At 30.4% G+C, this 15,168-nt stretch overlaps 1 protein-coding gene and 1 long non-coding RNA gene across 2 annotated transcripts; both read left to right on the plus strand.

Moving 5' to 3' along the window:
• The first annotated feature begins 1,073 nt into the window (after positions 1-1,073).
• Positions 1,074-2,118, plus strand: LOC125585256. The gene is made up of 2 exons (XR_007322199.1): positions 1,074-1,145; positions 1,859-2,118. It is a non-coding gene; the product is annotated as an uncharacterized LOC125585256 (long non-coding RNA).
• Positions 2,119-4,904: 2,786 nt separating this feature from the next.
• LOC106404968 (glycine-rich protein 3 short isoform) lies at positions 4,905-5,863 on the plus strand. The gene is made up of 2 exons (XM_013845598.3): positions 4,905-5,121; positions 5,449-5,863. Exons 1-2 carry the CDS (start codon positions 5,037-5,039, stop codon positions 5,715-5,717), a joined length of 354 nt encoding a protein of 117 aa, XP_013701052.1. The 5' UTR covers positions 4,905-5,036; the 3' UTR covers positions 5,718-5,863.
• Positions 5,864-15,168: the final 9,305 nt, after the last annotated feature.

Consider the following 15,168-nt stretch of genomic DNA (forward strand, 5'->3'; position numbering starts at 1 on the left):
GCATATATGGGTGTGGAATTGGTGTTCCTCGAATAGAAGGTAATGATCCTTCAACAGCTTACTTTTATTAGTTTAACATTATAGCTTTTACCTTTACCAATGAAGCCAACTGACTACATCCAATGTAGGTTCAATTTTCTTTTCGATTGATTGGTTTTACCTAAGATCAGTTTCAACAGGTTTCTCTTTGCTAAGGTTTGGAGATTTTCCAACTTCGTAATTTCCATTTGTCATGGTACTATATGCTTTAGTCATTTGCAATGGTCTAAGATGTTTGATTATATTAATTAATGAGCAAAATTTAACGGTGAAATAAATCGGTTTTCCCAAAGCCTTGGTGTCCATATACATATTAAATTTGGTGAGTACTGTCGGAATGAAGTCAGTATTGTAAATGAAGAGCAAGGGTCGTACAGCCCTCCCGTGGATGGCTAAAACTCGAAAATGTTTAAATCTTCTAACGGACACGAGAGACACAACAGGTCTCCACGTCATATATTGTGTCTACATTGGGGCTACATCATCAGATTCTTTTTCAAGTAAGTGTTTCCTGGTTTTAAGTATTCCGTGGTCTATATGTTAGGTGCTCACTGCTCACGTTTCTCCCAGTCTCTAAACATGTTTTAAATGGCAGACTTATGCAGGAGCTGAATTGCTTACAAATGGTATATTCTGCTTCATTATTTACCCTTTTATCACATCCAAAGATTTCAGTTTCGATTTTCTAAAGTTTTAATCCAAGAAACTGTCACATAATTTGTAAGTTGTCTCTCAAATGCTTAAATCTGACCAAATATATATATATATATATATATATATATATATATGTATTGTAGTTCATTGTGATTAAGCACTCAGTTAAAACTTTTTTCCTCCTCTGTAAAACTTTCTTAAGCTCCCTGGTGAGTTTGTATGCATAGACAACAGTAAAACATGATGATAATTACAGTAATGATGACTTTGATGATGGTATCTTTGTATCTCTTGAATTGTTCATGCTTGAGTCCCCTTCCGGTAGCAGTCATTGTTCTATCTACCCTTCTTTACATGATTCTATCAACATATTAGTGTAACATGTGTGGTATATGTTTGTGCAGGTGGCCATGCCCCTTCTTTGATTCGTCATCACCTTGTGCCCATTTGTGGTATGCTACACAACCTCACCGCTCTACCTTTTATTTCGGTTATTATGCAACAAAAAATAATAGAAAAATTCAACTTCTGGTAATCCAAAAGTTTGAATTCGGTTCTGTAAGTATAGACAATGGAAATGATTATTGATCTTGAATGGACTTGAGAATACATGGTAGTATGTAGTCTTAATTGACGTCGCATGTATTCTGCTGTTAGGTTGATGATGCATGTACATTGCTTTGGAATTTTTGCATTGATCGTGAAGTTGAATTACATGTTAATGTATCTCAGAAGAACCATAGTTATAAATAATGTATATACTCAGAATGTTTATAGTACACAGTACAAAAGAAAAATGTTACAAATCTTTTCGTTGATTTTGAAATGTTAAATTGGTAAAACCATTCTGAGAAATGCAGTTTTCAATTATTTTACGACTTTGGATTGATCCACATTCCTCTAGCAATGCAGATAGAAGCTTCATAAGGAAAACCGAAACAACTGTCTCTGACTCTTGCAAGTTGATGCCAGACTAATGTCGTGACTAATGTCGTTGTTTGGTGAAACTCTAAATTATGTTCTGTACATAAGATATGAACCTGTGTTCATTGTGGGATACAGTTAACATAAGATAACTTGACCTGAATAGAATTGAGAGTATGTGATCTCCAGTTTCCGGCATCATGGTTCTTTTGCGTTGTTGTCTTTAAATACGTTTGTGCAGATTGCAGAGTCACTGCCTCAAATCTGCTTCTTATTTGGTTTGACGGGGGAAGAGATGATGGAGCTCATTGATGCATTTCCAAAATCTCTACATGTATGTAAAAGTCGTATCAAGAAAAAAAAGAAAAAGAAAAAGAAAAAGAAAAAGAGGAATGGATCATTTCTTTTAAAGATGAGTACATTGTATAATATTTAGTAACTGATTCTAACGATCAATCAACTGTACCACCTTTACACAATGCCATGCCAGCTTCACTTTCAGCTCATCAACCAGCCTTAGTTACTTATCAGTAGTCACCCGAATAAATATTAAGCTAATCGTCTCACTACTTATTGGTATTATACGATTTCATTGTATGATTATGCTCCCATTTTCATAAATAAAAATTATGACAATAAATCAGCGACTATAGTAACTAAATGCGAGGTAGAAAAATGGTTTTCAGAAGATTACTACATTTTCATGTGAAGCCTAACATACCAGAATTGATGATAGTTAGGACTACAATTATGTGAAGACATACAAAATCATATATATAAAGATAAATAGAGAATTAATATCAATATGTCGACTCTCATAATAATTAAAAGAAAATTAATTTCAAATTTAGTATAGATTTTTATTTATAAAATATTGGTATAAACTATAAATGATTTATACATTTAGAGTATTTCCACCACTACTCTATTTCTTATTATAAAATTTGAGAAATTCTTTATGATAGCCATTTTTAAATTTTTGTCAAAAAAATAGATCCCAATGAAGAAAATGACTAAAATAAGTTTTATTAAAGGATAAAAATATATTTTTACCCTAGAGTTAACTAATCTAGACTTAGAGTTTAGAGTTAACGGGTGGAGTTTTGAGGGTGGAGTTTTGGGGATAGAGTTTCAAATTTTAAAAAATTAAAAATTAAAATTAAAATTTTCAAAAGAAAAATGGGCTATTTTGGTCATTTCTTTTTTAAGGGCTATTTTTGTGACAAAAACTTAAAAATAACTATTTGAGAGAATTACCCTTATAAATTATCAAAAAAACAAATAAAAAGTTAAAATTAGATAAAATACATAACAAAGGCCAATACCATAATAGAACCTAAAATGTATAAATTTCAAGAATAAATAGGAAGAAATCATAAAAGTCTGTCACACAATTTAATTAAGATATTATTTTCAAGTTACATCAAAACGAGGTAAACAATTTTTTAATAAAAAAGAATATCACTTGGATTTTTTTTGTTTTTCATTTTTTGTCATCATTTATGTAAGAAATTAACAAAATATCTATGGAAAACCACAATAATATATAAATATAATTAAACCCGATTTAAAAAAAAATAGTTAAGAAAACAAAAAACAAAATAAAATAATATATTTCCTCAAAAATGCAGAAAACCTTAGAAAGATTGTAAAACGAAGAATGAAAAAAAATAGTCTAAGATTATTTTATTCAATCAAATATTTAAAACCTACTCATCTTTCGCATTCAGTGAATAAAGAGGTACGTACGTCTTAAATCAAAACACAGATATTACTAATAATTTTAAAATAAACACAATATAAAATAATATGAGAAAGAAAACATGAGGAAAATAACAAATAGACAGTACTTAAAAATACACATAAATATCATTTTAACTTCTGTATATTTGTAAATGGTCAACCAAATAAAACAAGAAATTATGTTACTATTAATCAAAATGAGATAATTTGAGAACCAATGGTTGAGTTTAAAATAAACCAAATAAATATAGAAATAATTATAACACATCAAAATTAAAAATGAAATTTAAGAAAACACAATATCAGCAAAACAAAATACACATGTGAATAACACAAATATCAAAGAATCAAACAACATAATCACAAAACAAACACATGTATTTACATGTTTTCCTTCTGGAACAACGACTTTACTTTATGTTTTAAGTTCGACTATATTTACTTTAGTGCAACTATCATCTATTTATTCTATATTGAACCTATCATTGAAATCACTTATGCTATTCTTCTTTGACCTAAGCAGTTTCAAAACAAAATAATACATTATTGTCACTAATCAATATCAAATGGATCAAGAAACAATTTTTAACTCATTAAAAAATAAAAAATATGAATCCGGCGCTATGCGCCGGAATACCCCTAGTAATATATAATATATGATTTCTCTTTGAGGCAAGTGATACATTGATGAGAATATAGAATTGGAAGAAATATTGTTGAATCTCATGAATGAAAAAATACAAGATGCAAATTTCCTAAACTACTACAGAATAATACGTCATAGATAATGATAATTAGGTTTTCTATTTTAATATATTGATGTATATCTTTAATCTTGACTGTTGAATTTTAATTTTAATAGATTATTTGATATTCAATTTGGTCAAATATTTGATTTTATGAGTTAATTAAATACCATTAAGTAATGTGTAATTGTGCCTACCCCTAAATATATTACAGTTACAGTAATTTACTATTTCCATGAAATGTTTAGCTATTCTTTCATTGTTGATTATACTCCCCGTTCCCAGAAATAAGATTTTTTAGATTTTTTTCTTATTCCACAAAAATAGCTTTTCTATGTTATTAAAGTATTTTTTTTATACTTTGAAAAACATTAATTGATAATATTTGAATTGATTAAATTTTATTGGTAGAAAGTTATTGGAAAATATATAATAAAGTAAAAAATAAATTAAGTTATAAATATTTATTAAATTTTTTAATAAGCGTGTATACTATAGAAAATCTTAATCTCGAGAACGGACGTGGTATAAAATAGAGAAAATTTTAGTAGCAAAACTGCGGGAATATCTATGTCACATCTTAGCAATAAAGTAATCAAATGGTGGAATTTTATACATTTTCATTGAGTGAATGCGCTGTGTTTAAGACGTTGACGGAAATATCTAAAGACTAGTATGGGTTGCCATTTATGGAGTTCAAAATCAAGTTGATTTACTATGTATCCAACAACCAACCATAACTTTCCTTACTGTGATAAATTTCTTCAGCTTCTCTTCTGATAAAATATTCCCTTGTTGTTGATGAACTACGGATGCTCATTGCTCATTCTCTCAGCCTCGTCTGCTATAAATAGAGGGCATTCAGTGTAACATTTTATTCATCACTTGTTTACGTAAAAAAGAGTGTTATAACATAAGCATTTGAATACAATGGCTTCCAAGACTTTGTTTCTGTTGGGTCTCTTTGGACTTCTTCTTGTCGTCTCAGTGGTCGCAGCATCTGAAAGCCAGCCGGGTATGTAAACAACATATATCACCAGTCTAATCAGCTTGTACTGTATGTAATGACCAAAATGTTTGTAAGGCTAATTGCACCCTAAGTCAGAACACACTTATTAAGTATATGATGTTTAATTCTTCTTATACGAATGAGGACAATTTCAAACGATTTACATGCTTTTTATGAAAAATATATATATATCGAACATAATATGTAGTATTGTATTTTTTTAACGGGACATGCGTATGTTATAAAGGGAAAAATTAAATAAATATGGAATCCGGGAGACAAATGCACATTTGCCCATGCTAAACATATTTTGAAACAATGTGTTGTTGACAGGCACTGTGAAGTCGGAGAGTGAGCAAACCGTGCAACCTGATCAGTATAATGGGGGACACGGCGGCCATGGAGGCTACAATGGAGGAGGACACGGGGGATACAACGGAGGAGGACATGGGGGATACAACAGAGGGGGACATGGGGGATACAACGGAGGCCGTGGGGGAGGAGGTTATTGCCGCCACGGTTGCTGCTACAGAAATTACCGTGGGTGCGTACGGTGCTGTTCTTATGCCGGAGAAGCTGTTCAGACACAGCCCGGTCACTAAAACTATATAATGTATTCACCAGTATGCATGGTTTGCGTCTATATATACACTTATATGTGTGTGTGTGTGAGTAGTAAACCGTGATACGTTTGAAACAAAGTAAGAAGAAAATCTATGGAATAAAAGTTATTATGATGTTATGTTTCTGTGTTTTGAGTTGTTATCTTCGCTGTTTGGATTTAAAATCGTTTCTAGTTTATGTTTTTTTCTTTGGGTACGATGCATGATAAAATATACTCATTCTCTTCCGAAATATAAGTAGTTTTATATTAAAAAAATTGTTACTTTATAGGGATATTCACTTTGTTTTTTTTCTTAGATATTGTTCATATATTGTTGGTCTATAAATCCTGGATACCTTAAACTTCCCTGGCTATTTATAGCCTTGTAATATCCAGAGATTCATCAAGGGGAATTCAGCAATCTTCAATGTAAACATGGCAAGAAATTTTGTTTTCGTTAAAAACAAAGACTATAGAGACTATATCGAGGTTTTGCACACATACATTTATAAAGTTCAAAAAAAAGTATTAATACACGAATGTATATACTCAAAAATAAGCGGAAAATGTAACAATGAAATAAGAATGTAGTGTTTGAAAAAAAGAATAAGAATGTATATTTTATATGTTTGTAAATGTGTCAAAAAAATTAGAGTTCATAGACTGAGGGGGAAAATGGCCTATTCCTATATAAACTAATTGTTCCCGGTTTTTTCACACACGAACTTTTAAGCCATGCCAAAAAATACATGAACAGCGGAAAAATGGTTTATTCCCCTATGAATTACTTGTTCCTGGTTTTTTCACACACAAACTTTTAATCCATGCCAAAAACAACATGAACAACTCTATTTTTTGAATTACATACACAAACTATCGATTTTAAATTAATTCCCATGAAACCGTAAACAGTGCTATTTAAACGTCAACTTGATTTATAACAGGTGGAGAGCCAATTTATTCTTTTTTTTTCTTTTTTAGTCAACTGCTTTTCTTCTTTAGAAATCGTTTTATCATCGATTGGGGATAAAATTTATTATTCTGTAGAAGAATAAAACGTTTTACATGACGCATAAAGAAATAAGAGCATCAACTACTAGCTTACCAATCTCCATGTATTGCCACAAGGAACTATAAAATTGATGCAGTATCTCCAATTGATGTTGGAAAATAAAACGATTTATGAAGAAAATGAGCAATTGAAAAAAAAAGAATAAAACGACATAGTATTTTTTTTTATCAACTCAAATTAAACCGGTTCTCCATCTGTCATAAACTAAGTTAACCTTCAAATAACACGTTTACGGTTTTAGGGGAATTAGTTTAAAATCGATAGTTTGTGTATGTAATTCAAAAAATAGAGTTGTTCATGTGGTTTTTGACATGATTTAAAAGTTCATGTGTGAAAAAACCAGGAACAACTAGTTCATAGGGAAAGAAGCAATTTTGCAGTTGTTCATGTGGTTTTTGACATGACTTCAAAGTTTGTGTGTGAAAAAACCGGGAACAACTAGTTTATAGGGGAATAGACAATTTAAATGGCCTATTCCTATATAAACTAATTGTTCCCGGTTTTTTCACACACGAACTTTTAAGCCATGCCAAAAAATACATGAACAGCGGAAAAATGGTTTATTCCCCTATGAATTACTTGTTCCTGGTTTTTTCACACACAAACTTTTAATCCATGCCAAAAACAACATGAACAACTCTATTTTTTGAATTACATACACAAACTATCGATTTTAAATTAATTCCCATGAAACCGTAAACAGTGCTATTTAAACGTCAACTTGATTTATAACAGGTGGAGAGCCAATTTATTCTTTTTTTTTCTTTTTTAGTCAACTGCTTTTCTTCTTTAGAAATCGTTTTATCATCGATTGGGGATAAAATTTATTATTCTGTAGAAGAATAAAACGTTTTACATGACGCATAAAGAAATAAGAGCATCAACTACTAGCTTACCAATCTCCATGTATTGCCACAAGGAACTATAAAATTGATGCAGTATCTCCAATTGATGTTGGAAAATAAAACGATTTATGAAGAAAATGAGCAATTGAAAAAAAAAGAATAAAACGACATAGTATTTTTTTTATCAACTCAAATTAAACCGGTTCTCCATCTGTCATAAACTAAGTTAACCTTCAAATAACACGTTTACGGTTTTAGGGGAATTAGTTTAAAATCGATAGTTTGTGTATGTAATTCAAAAAATAGAGTTGTTCATGTGGTTTTTGACATGATTTAAAAGTTCATGTGTGAAAAAACCAGGAACAACTAGTTCATAGGGAAAGAAGCAATTTTGCTGTTGTTCATGTGGTTTTTGACATGACTTCAAAGTTTGTGTGTGAAAAAACCGGGAACAACTAGTTTATAGGGGAATAGACAATTTTCCCCAACCTAAAACAAGAAACAAGACTCTTCTCTAACAAAAAAAAAACTCAAAAACAAGATTTATAAAACCCTAACTTCTTTTGCTTAAATAAATAAATAAAAGCCTAACTTCTTCATACTTGGCAATCAAGAGAGGAATGTAGAACCCTAAAGGCCTAAACAATCAGGTGAATAACAATATTCTACTAGCCAATAAGATTATGAACTACATGAGTTTTAATTTCCTTTTTTCATATAAACTACATTACGTTTGATCTTGCAAGGAATATGACTTCTCTCAGCATTTCAGACAATAACTCGGTTGTTTTATTGGTTGCTTGCAATTGGGATGAAGAAATAATTACTAACTTTTGGAGTTTCTCCTCCAAAACCATGATTTCATCTTGGACTTTTCCATGCGATGAAGTAGCCCTGAATTATAAGACATGTAGATTTCGCTATTTTGTTCTTACTCTATAGTTTTCTTACCAAAGGTTTCACTGTTTCGTTACTAACTCTACTGTTTTTTCCATTAATGCTTTCCACTATTTTACTCAACTATACAGTTTCTCGGAAAAAAATGTGGATTTCGACCCCAACAATTTAGATCGTGCCGAATACGACCCGAACAATTGATTAGTGCCAAATACGACATCAACTCAATTATAATTAGAAAAAACTGCTCAAACTTCTTAAAATGTGCTTAAATCTACATTGACTCTAACATAAGTTAGTAAATTGTTACCAAGATAAAACGACGTCGTTTTGATAAACGAGGAAAAATGCCAATTTCGACCCCAACACTCTCAGTCGTGCCAAATAGGACCCGAACAAATGGTACATTAACATCTTTTTTTTATTTATCATATCTTTAATAAACTTATATCTTACTAAAATATAAATAATAAAATATTTATTATTATATGATCTTAAATATACTTAAAATTTTGAATTTATTTATAAAATTTTCTTATATAAATTATTTTAAATTTTTAAACTTACGTGGAAATTTTTTTATTTTTCAAAGTTAATATTATATATTTTTTTGATATTTTGTTCAAAACTGTTAAGAGGCCTTTTACCTTTCTTTCAGTAAGATATATAGTACAAAATGTTAGACATATTAAACAATAACTAAAATATATAAAAGCAATCACCAAAATTTTAAATTGGATAAGATGAAGAAGAATAGTAGTTTATATAATTTCAAATTTGTAATAATATTTCAAAAGTTTACTTTTATCTAGTTGTTAGTGTCCCCCTTTAAAATGGTATCACATCACGGTTTGAGTTCCAGAATGAACATATTTTTTAAAAAATATATGTAAATATATGTAAATATATGTAGATATATTGTACAAAATGTTAGACATATTAAACAATAACTAAAATATATAAAAGCAATCACCAAAATTGTAAATTGGATAAGATGAAAAATAATAGTAGTTTATATAATTTCAAATTTTTAATAATATTTCAAAAAGTTACTTTTATCTAGTTGTTAGTGTGCCCTTTTAAAAGGGTATCGCATCACGGTTTGAGTTTCGGAATGAACATATTTTTTTAAAAATATATGTAAATATATATATATATCAAAACGACGTCGTCTTATCTTGTTAACGGTTGACTAACTTCTGTTAGAGTCTAAGAATCTCAGTTAAGAGACTGGGGTTAAGAACCGTCTCTTAGCCGAAATTAAGAATCCCAGTTAAGAGACTGATGTTAATGATGGTAGTAGAACATGATTATTGGAGGATTCTTAAGGTGAAGTTCTTAGCTGAATATAAGAACATGACTCTTAACTTTTAACTAAAAAAACTAAACCGGCTCTTAAATAAGAGTTTTAAGTGACGGTTTTTAACTTTTTTAGTTAAAAGTTAAGGTATGAGTTCTTATATTCTGCTAAGAACTCACCCTAACAACCTTCCAATAATCATGCTCATAGATGCCTTATACAAGTGGGTGCCTTTAAAAATTATTAAAAAGAAATTTTTGTTAAAAATTACCTTCAGATGTTTGTGGCTTCATAAATTTCAGGTCTGGTGGTGCATAAGACACTAGTACTTGAGAGACAAAGCTTTCAAAGACAATCTTGACTAGATGACTTGGCTGAATGCACTTGCAAATAATCGGTGAGGATAGAGTTGGATTTCCCAAGAGATATATCGTATTAGTAACAAATGCATCAGAAGTTTAAATATATATATATATATATCCAGCGAAACGAAATGAATGATGCTACTAAATTTGTAGTAAAGTAAAATCAATTTATATATAATAGCAAACAGAAATTTGGAATCTGCTGACATCATCTTTTTTATAGGAAAAAACAAGTTTTAATCAAACGGTTGAAATTGTTTTAATTTGATGATCTAAGGGATAAAAAGTTTTCTTCCTTTGAGTAGCTGACATCATCAAAAACTGTCGTTGTCATCTTTCCTGAATCGTTTCCTATTCTCAAGCAACACAACTCTGAAGTCACAACCCTTAAATGGTGTCCCTTATCAATCTATATATCTATGTTCCATGTTTTCTACACATCATTCATCCGTACATTTTTTCACCCAGAATCTCACAATCAATTTTTACGTGATCGCGTTAGTAAAAAAATTGACAAATTCTCGCTATCCCCAATTTTCTAAAAGATTTTGCGTCTTTTAGCGTTGTTAATCTTTCATTTTTATGTGTACATGTTCGGCTGAATCTCGTCTTCTTTTTGGCTACGAGCAATCTGTTTCTCTAATTATTTTTTTATTCCGATTTTTTGTTTACGAAACTCATAGTTTCGTTTCTGTTACTGATATTTTTTTTTTTTTGAATTATTCAGAGATGTCCTGGCTCCACAGAAGTGATCCAGACTAGTCACGTGTTGCCACGTGTCGATCACTGGTATTTTATGATTCGTTGTGGTTTTAGTTTTTCGTTAACTCATGGTTGTTTGGTCTTATTTTGTCATATTATATTTTCTCTAGAACAGTAGTTATTGATGGTTTTGATCTAATACTTCTATTTATAACTTTTCTTTATCGACTGGCAACTTCTTTCTAATGGAATGGATGTAATTTCAAGTGGTTGATGTCTGGATTTTAAAAAACTTGACAGATCGTTGGGAAGTTGCAAATGAGAGGTATTTTAGATTGCGCAAACAATTACTATACTATGCTCCGGCATAGCCTTAACAAAATTCTCAAGAGCAGAACTCATATGAAGGTGAGCACGTTTTTTTTTTTACTGAACAATACTTTCATTAAGACTGCAGCCTGAACTTACAACAGGAATGGCAAACATACAATCCAAACTGCTCAAAATATTGAGAAGCGAAGCAGACAGATAACACATTATCTCCTGATACTAAAGCTCCGCACAAGGAGACTGATGAAACTAAGAAAATTACATATACGATCAGTCAAAAGTCACAACACTTCCTTAAACCAAGGCAAAGGATCGCTGGAGACATTGAAAACCAAAGATCTAAATAGACAGGCCCAACAGAAATTAAGAACATGGTACGGACCCCAACATTGTATAACCCGGCGAGGCCACAATGATAGTTGTGGGAGACCAACAACTTCTAATAGATCTATCAAAAACAAAGGCTAGAACTTTAGAAGCCAAGAGTAACCACCAGGACATGCGTCAAAACAAACACTACCGGCAACCGCAATTAGACGAGCCATTGACTACGGAAAGAACCCAGTCCGGCAAGACCACCAACGGCAAAGACGAGGAAACTGAGAATGCTTTCCTCAAGATATCGCATCCGTACAAGGACGATCTTCCACGAGCAAGAGAAGCGGATACGAGGAGGTCACACCCAAACACCAGTATCGACAAGGCCAACGAGCGCTACAACAGTAAGGGCGATCACAAGACATGGAGCAAACTAACCACCGCAAGGTGAGCACGTTTAAGTGAGGAACTCTGAACTCATAAAGCGTGGACAGTTACAAAATCAGTGGATGACAGTTTAAAACTATATTTCTTTGTAACGTGCATGTGTATTAATGCATATACATGCTTCTGAGTTTTGAATGATTGAAGTTTAATTCTTGTTAAGACAGTCTTTTTCCATGTATGGTGGTGGTAAAGAACATGATTTTATAATGAGCAAGGCGAAAATATTTCTATGAATTTAACAAAGAAACTGATGTCACTGTAGTTAATGGTAACTGTTTATATATTAAATTAAAAAGTATTTATTTTAAAGGGTGCTAATTAAGGATTCCAGTTTTTAAAGAGCAGTTATAAAAATAACACCTTTTAAAAAAAATTGTATGTTTGTTGTTTTTTTTTTGTTTTTTTTTTTTTAATTTTGTAAACAATAGTCTAATAATTACCATGATTTAGGTTATTAGTTTTAAGAAAATACGACATCAGGATGAAAAAATCGTTACTGTGTGTTACTATCATTTTACAGGCAATGTTTTAGAGTGACATTTAAATATGAGAAAAAATCATTCTGTGGAACAATTACATATATTTTTCAATTATTTAATTACAGATATTTTTAAATAATTGAAAAATTCCATATTTTGTGATTCTAAAAATTAAAGACAAACAAAAACGTCATTACCACTTTGACCAAAAATAATTAATAGGAGAAGCGCTAGAGTGACAGTCTTGGACAAATATAGAAAATTAAAATTTACTAACTCAACAAAGTAATGATACCGTGATAGTTAAAATACTAAGTAATATAAACAGTAAATAAAATATTATTTACCTGAAACAATATAAGATTTTGTCTAATATAAAAAAAATTTCTACAATAATTTGAAGTGTCACTGTAATTAATGGTAACTGTTTATATATTGAATTAAAAGGTGTTTATGTTAAGGGTGCTGATTAAGGGTTCCAGTTTTAAAAGAGCAGTAATAAAAATAACACCTTTTTAAAAAACTTGTGTTTTGTATCTACTAAGACTTTGACCTTGATACTTGTTGATAGTCATTGCAAAACATAAACAATCTATGGTTAATTCTTTAGGTGTTGATAGATATTAATATATATTTTTATTTTAATGTAAGCAAAATAAACTGTATGATACAAATATATTATGTATTCCATGTGGCCATAAGCTCTGTGAAAAGTGTTTAATTAGTTAACTACAAATAAACGGTATTTGTCCTTTACTTATGCCGTTATTGTTTACCTTAAACAAATTACTATTTTAATATAATTAATTATAATGTAATATTTATAAAGTACAACACACCCATATTTACTTTCTCTTTTCAATATTGGTCTATATTTTTCAGATGTAATTCATTATTTTATTTAAGAACACCAACTAAAACATTATAACAATTGGTTTTCTTATACTTTCCGATTTTACTCTGGATGAACTTAACTTGTAAAAATAGTATTAAATATATTTGGAAATATTGTGACCAAATATATATCGGCTATTTCTGACTTTTTAGTATAAGAAAAACTAACTTAAATGTAAAATAACCGCATAGATATTAGGATCAAATCTACGAATGGTGGTGAGTAGTGAGATGCAAGCATATTTGACGTTTCCAAAAAACAATTCTTGGAGTGTTTAGTGGACAAAGATGAGTTGCTTTTTTACGTAACTGCTATAATTTTTAATTAATTTATTTAAAACATAAACAGTTGCCCTCTCTGAAAATTATTTTGTACGATTTTGTCATTTTCGTTTGATTATTATGAGAAGTGAGGAAGACTCACGTTTATAGAACCAGCAACCAAACATTATTTCACCAATTAGTAACTTGACATAATCCTACAATACTGATTTTATGATTTATGTTTTGATAACGTGTTCAATATGTATTGCAGTGCATCCTCATATACCACATAACCCTAAAGTTAAAACTGCTATTAAAATGAGTAATTCATTATTTTTGCAACTGGAAAAGTGGGGCGAAACACAATTATTAATCCTGAATTTCGAAAACGAGTAGATCTATCTCCATTTCTCCAAAACAGTCAACTTGTTTCTACAAATCTCATTTTTTTCCATGATTGTGTTGAAGATGATAATCCTCAAGCCCCTTATCTTCATGGTTTGGAAAGTTTATGTGTATTTGGAGAGCTACACAATGGATGCTTTTATATTGAAAGAGCCGCAAACATTGGTGATGAAAAGGCAATAGTTATGAATGCTCTCATTTTTGTATGTTTTGGATTACTTAAATCTGGATTTGATGTACTTGACAATGGAATAGCTGACTGGAACAACAACTTAAATGCGGTGACTTCATATGCCAAAGAAATCGAATTGACTTTGTTGCAATTTTGTGTTACTGGTCATGGTGTACTTGAAGGAACTTGGTATTATCCATTACCAGAATGCGAGTTTAACCATGCATTTTTTGCATGTTCACTTTGTTTTTTATAGGCACTCTATTATTACTAAAAATCTATGTTAACTTGTAATATCTATGTTACCTTGTAATATTTAGTTTTATGTTTCAAACGTTGTCAACTGTTTCTTTTTATTATTGTGAATATATTTGACTACTATACATTTGTGACCCAGCATAGTTAAATAGGTACACACTGAACAAACGCTAATGATTTCAAACCGTGTCTGCGGTAATGTAATATTGATAAAATTGAAGTTGACTCTCCTGCGAATATGGACAAGTTAAGAAACGCGTGAAAATTGTCGTGAGAGTGTTTCTTTAATCTTCTTGCAGACGAGATGGGATAACATTTTTGTTTACACATTTTGAGACTAATACAATTGATAATTTTAAATAATTATCGGAAATAATGAAACTACATAAGTATAACTATCAATCAAATATAAAATTTCTACTAAAACAATTGATAAAATAAATTTTTCGATTAAGTTGAATAATTGCCACTTTGAAAAGTACTTAAATACGAAGTTCTCTATTAAATACTTAACTGAATATGTTATGTAACTAAATTACTGAAAACCGGTATAACTGAAGACATTAATTTTATGTTTTAACCATTGTAACATTTGGTTCATACCTTTTGCAAGTGCATGACTGTGCGTATAAATGATTTCTTTGTTGAGAAAGAGTGGCTACAACTTCAATCATGGAACTACCTGAAGATATTGTATGCGA

The sequence above is a fragment of the Brassica napus genome, chromosome C4 (genome assembly GCF_020379485.1).
Source record: "Brassica napus cultivar Da-Ae chromosome C4, Da-Ae, whole genome shotgun sequence".
Classification (NCBI taxonomy): domain Eukaryota; kingdom Viridiplantae; phylum Streptophyta; class Magnoliopsida; order Brassicales; family Brassicaceae; genus Brassica; species Brassica napus.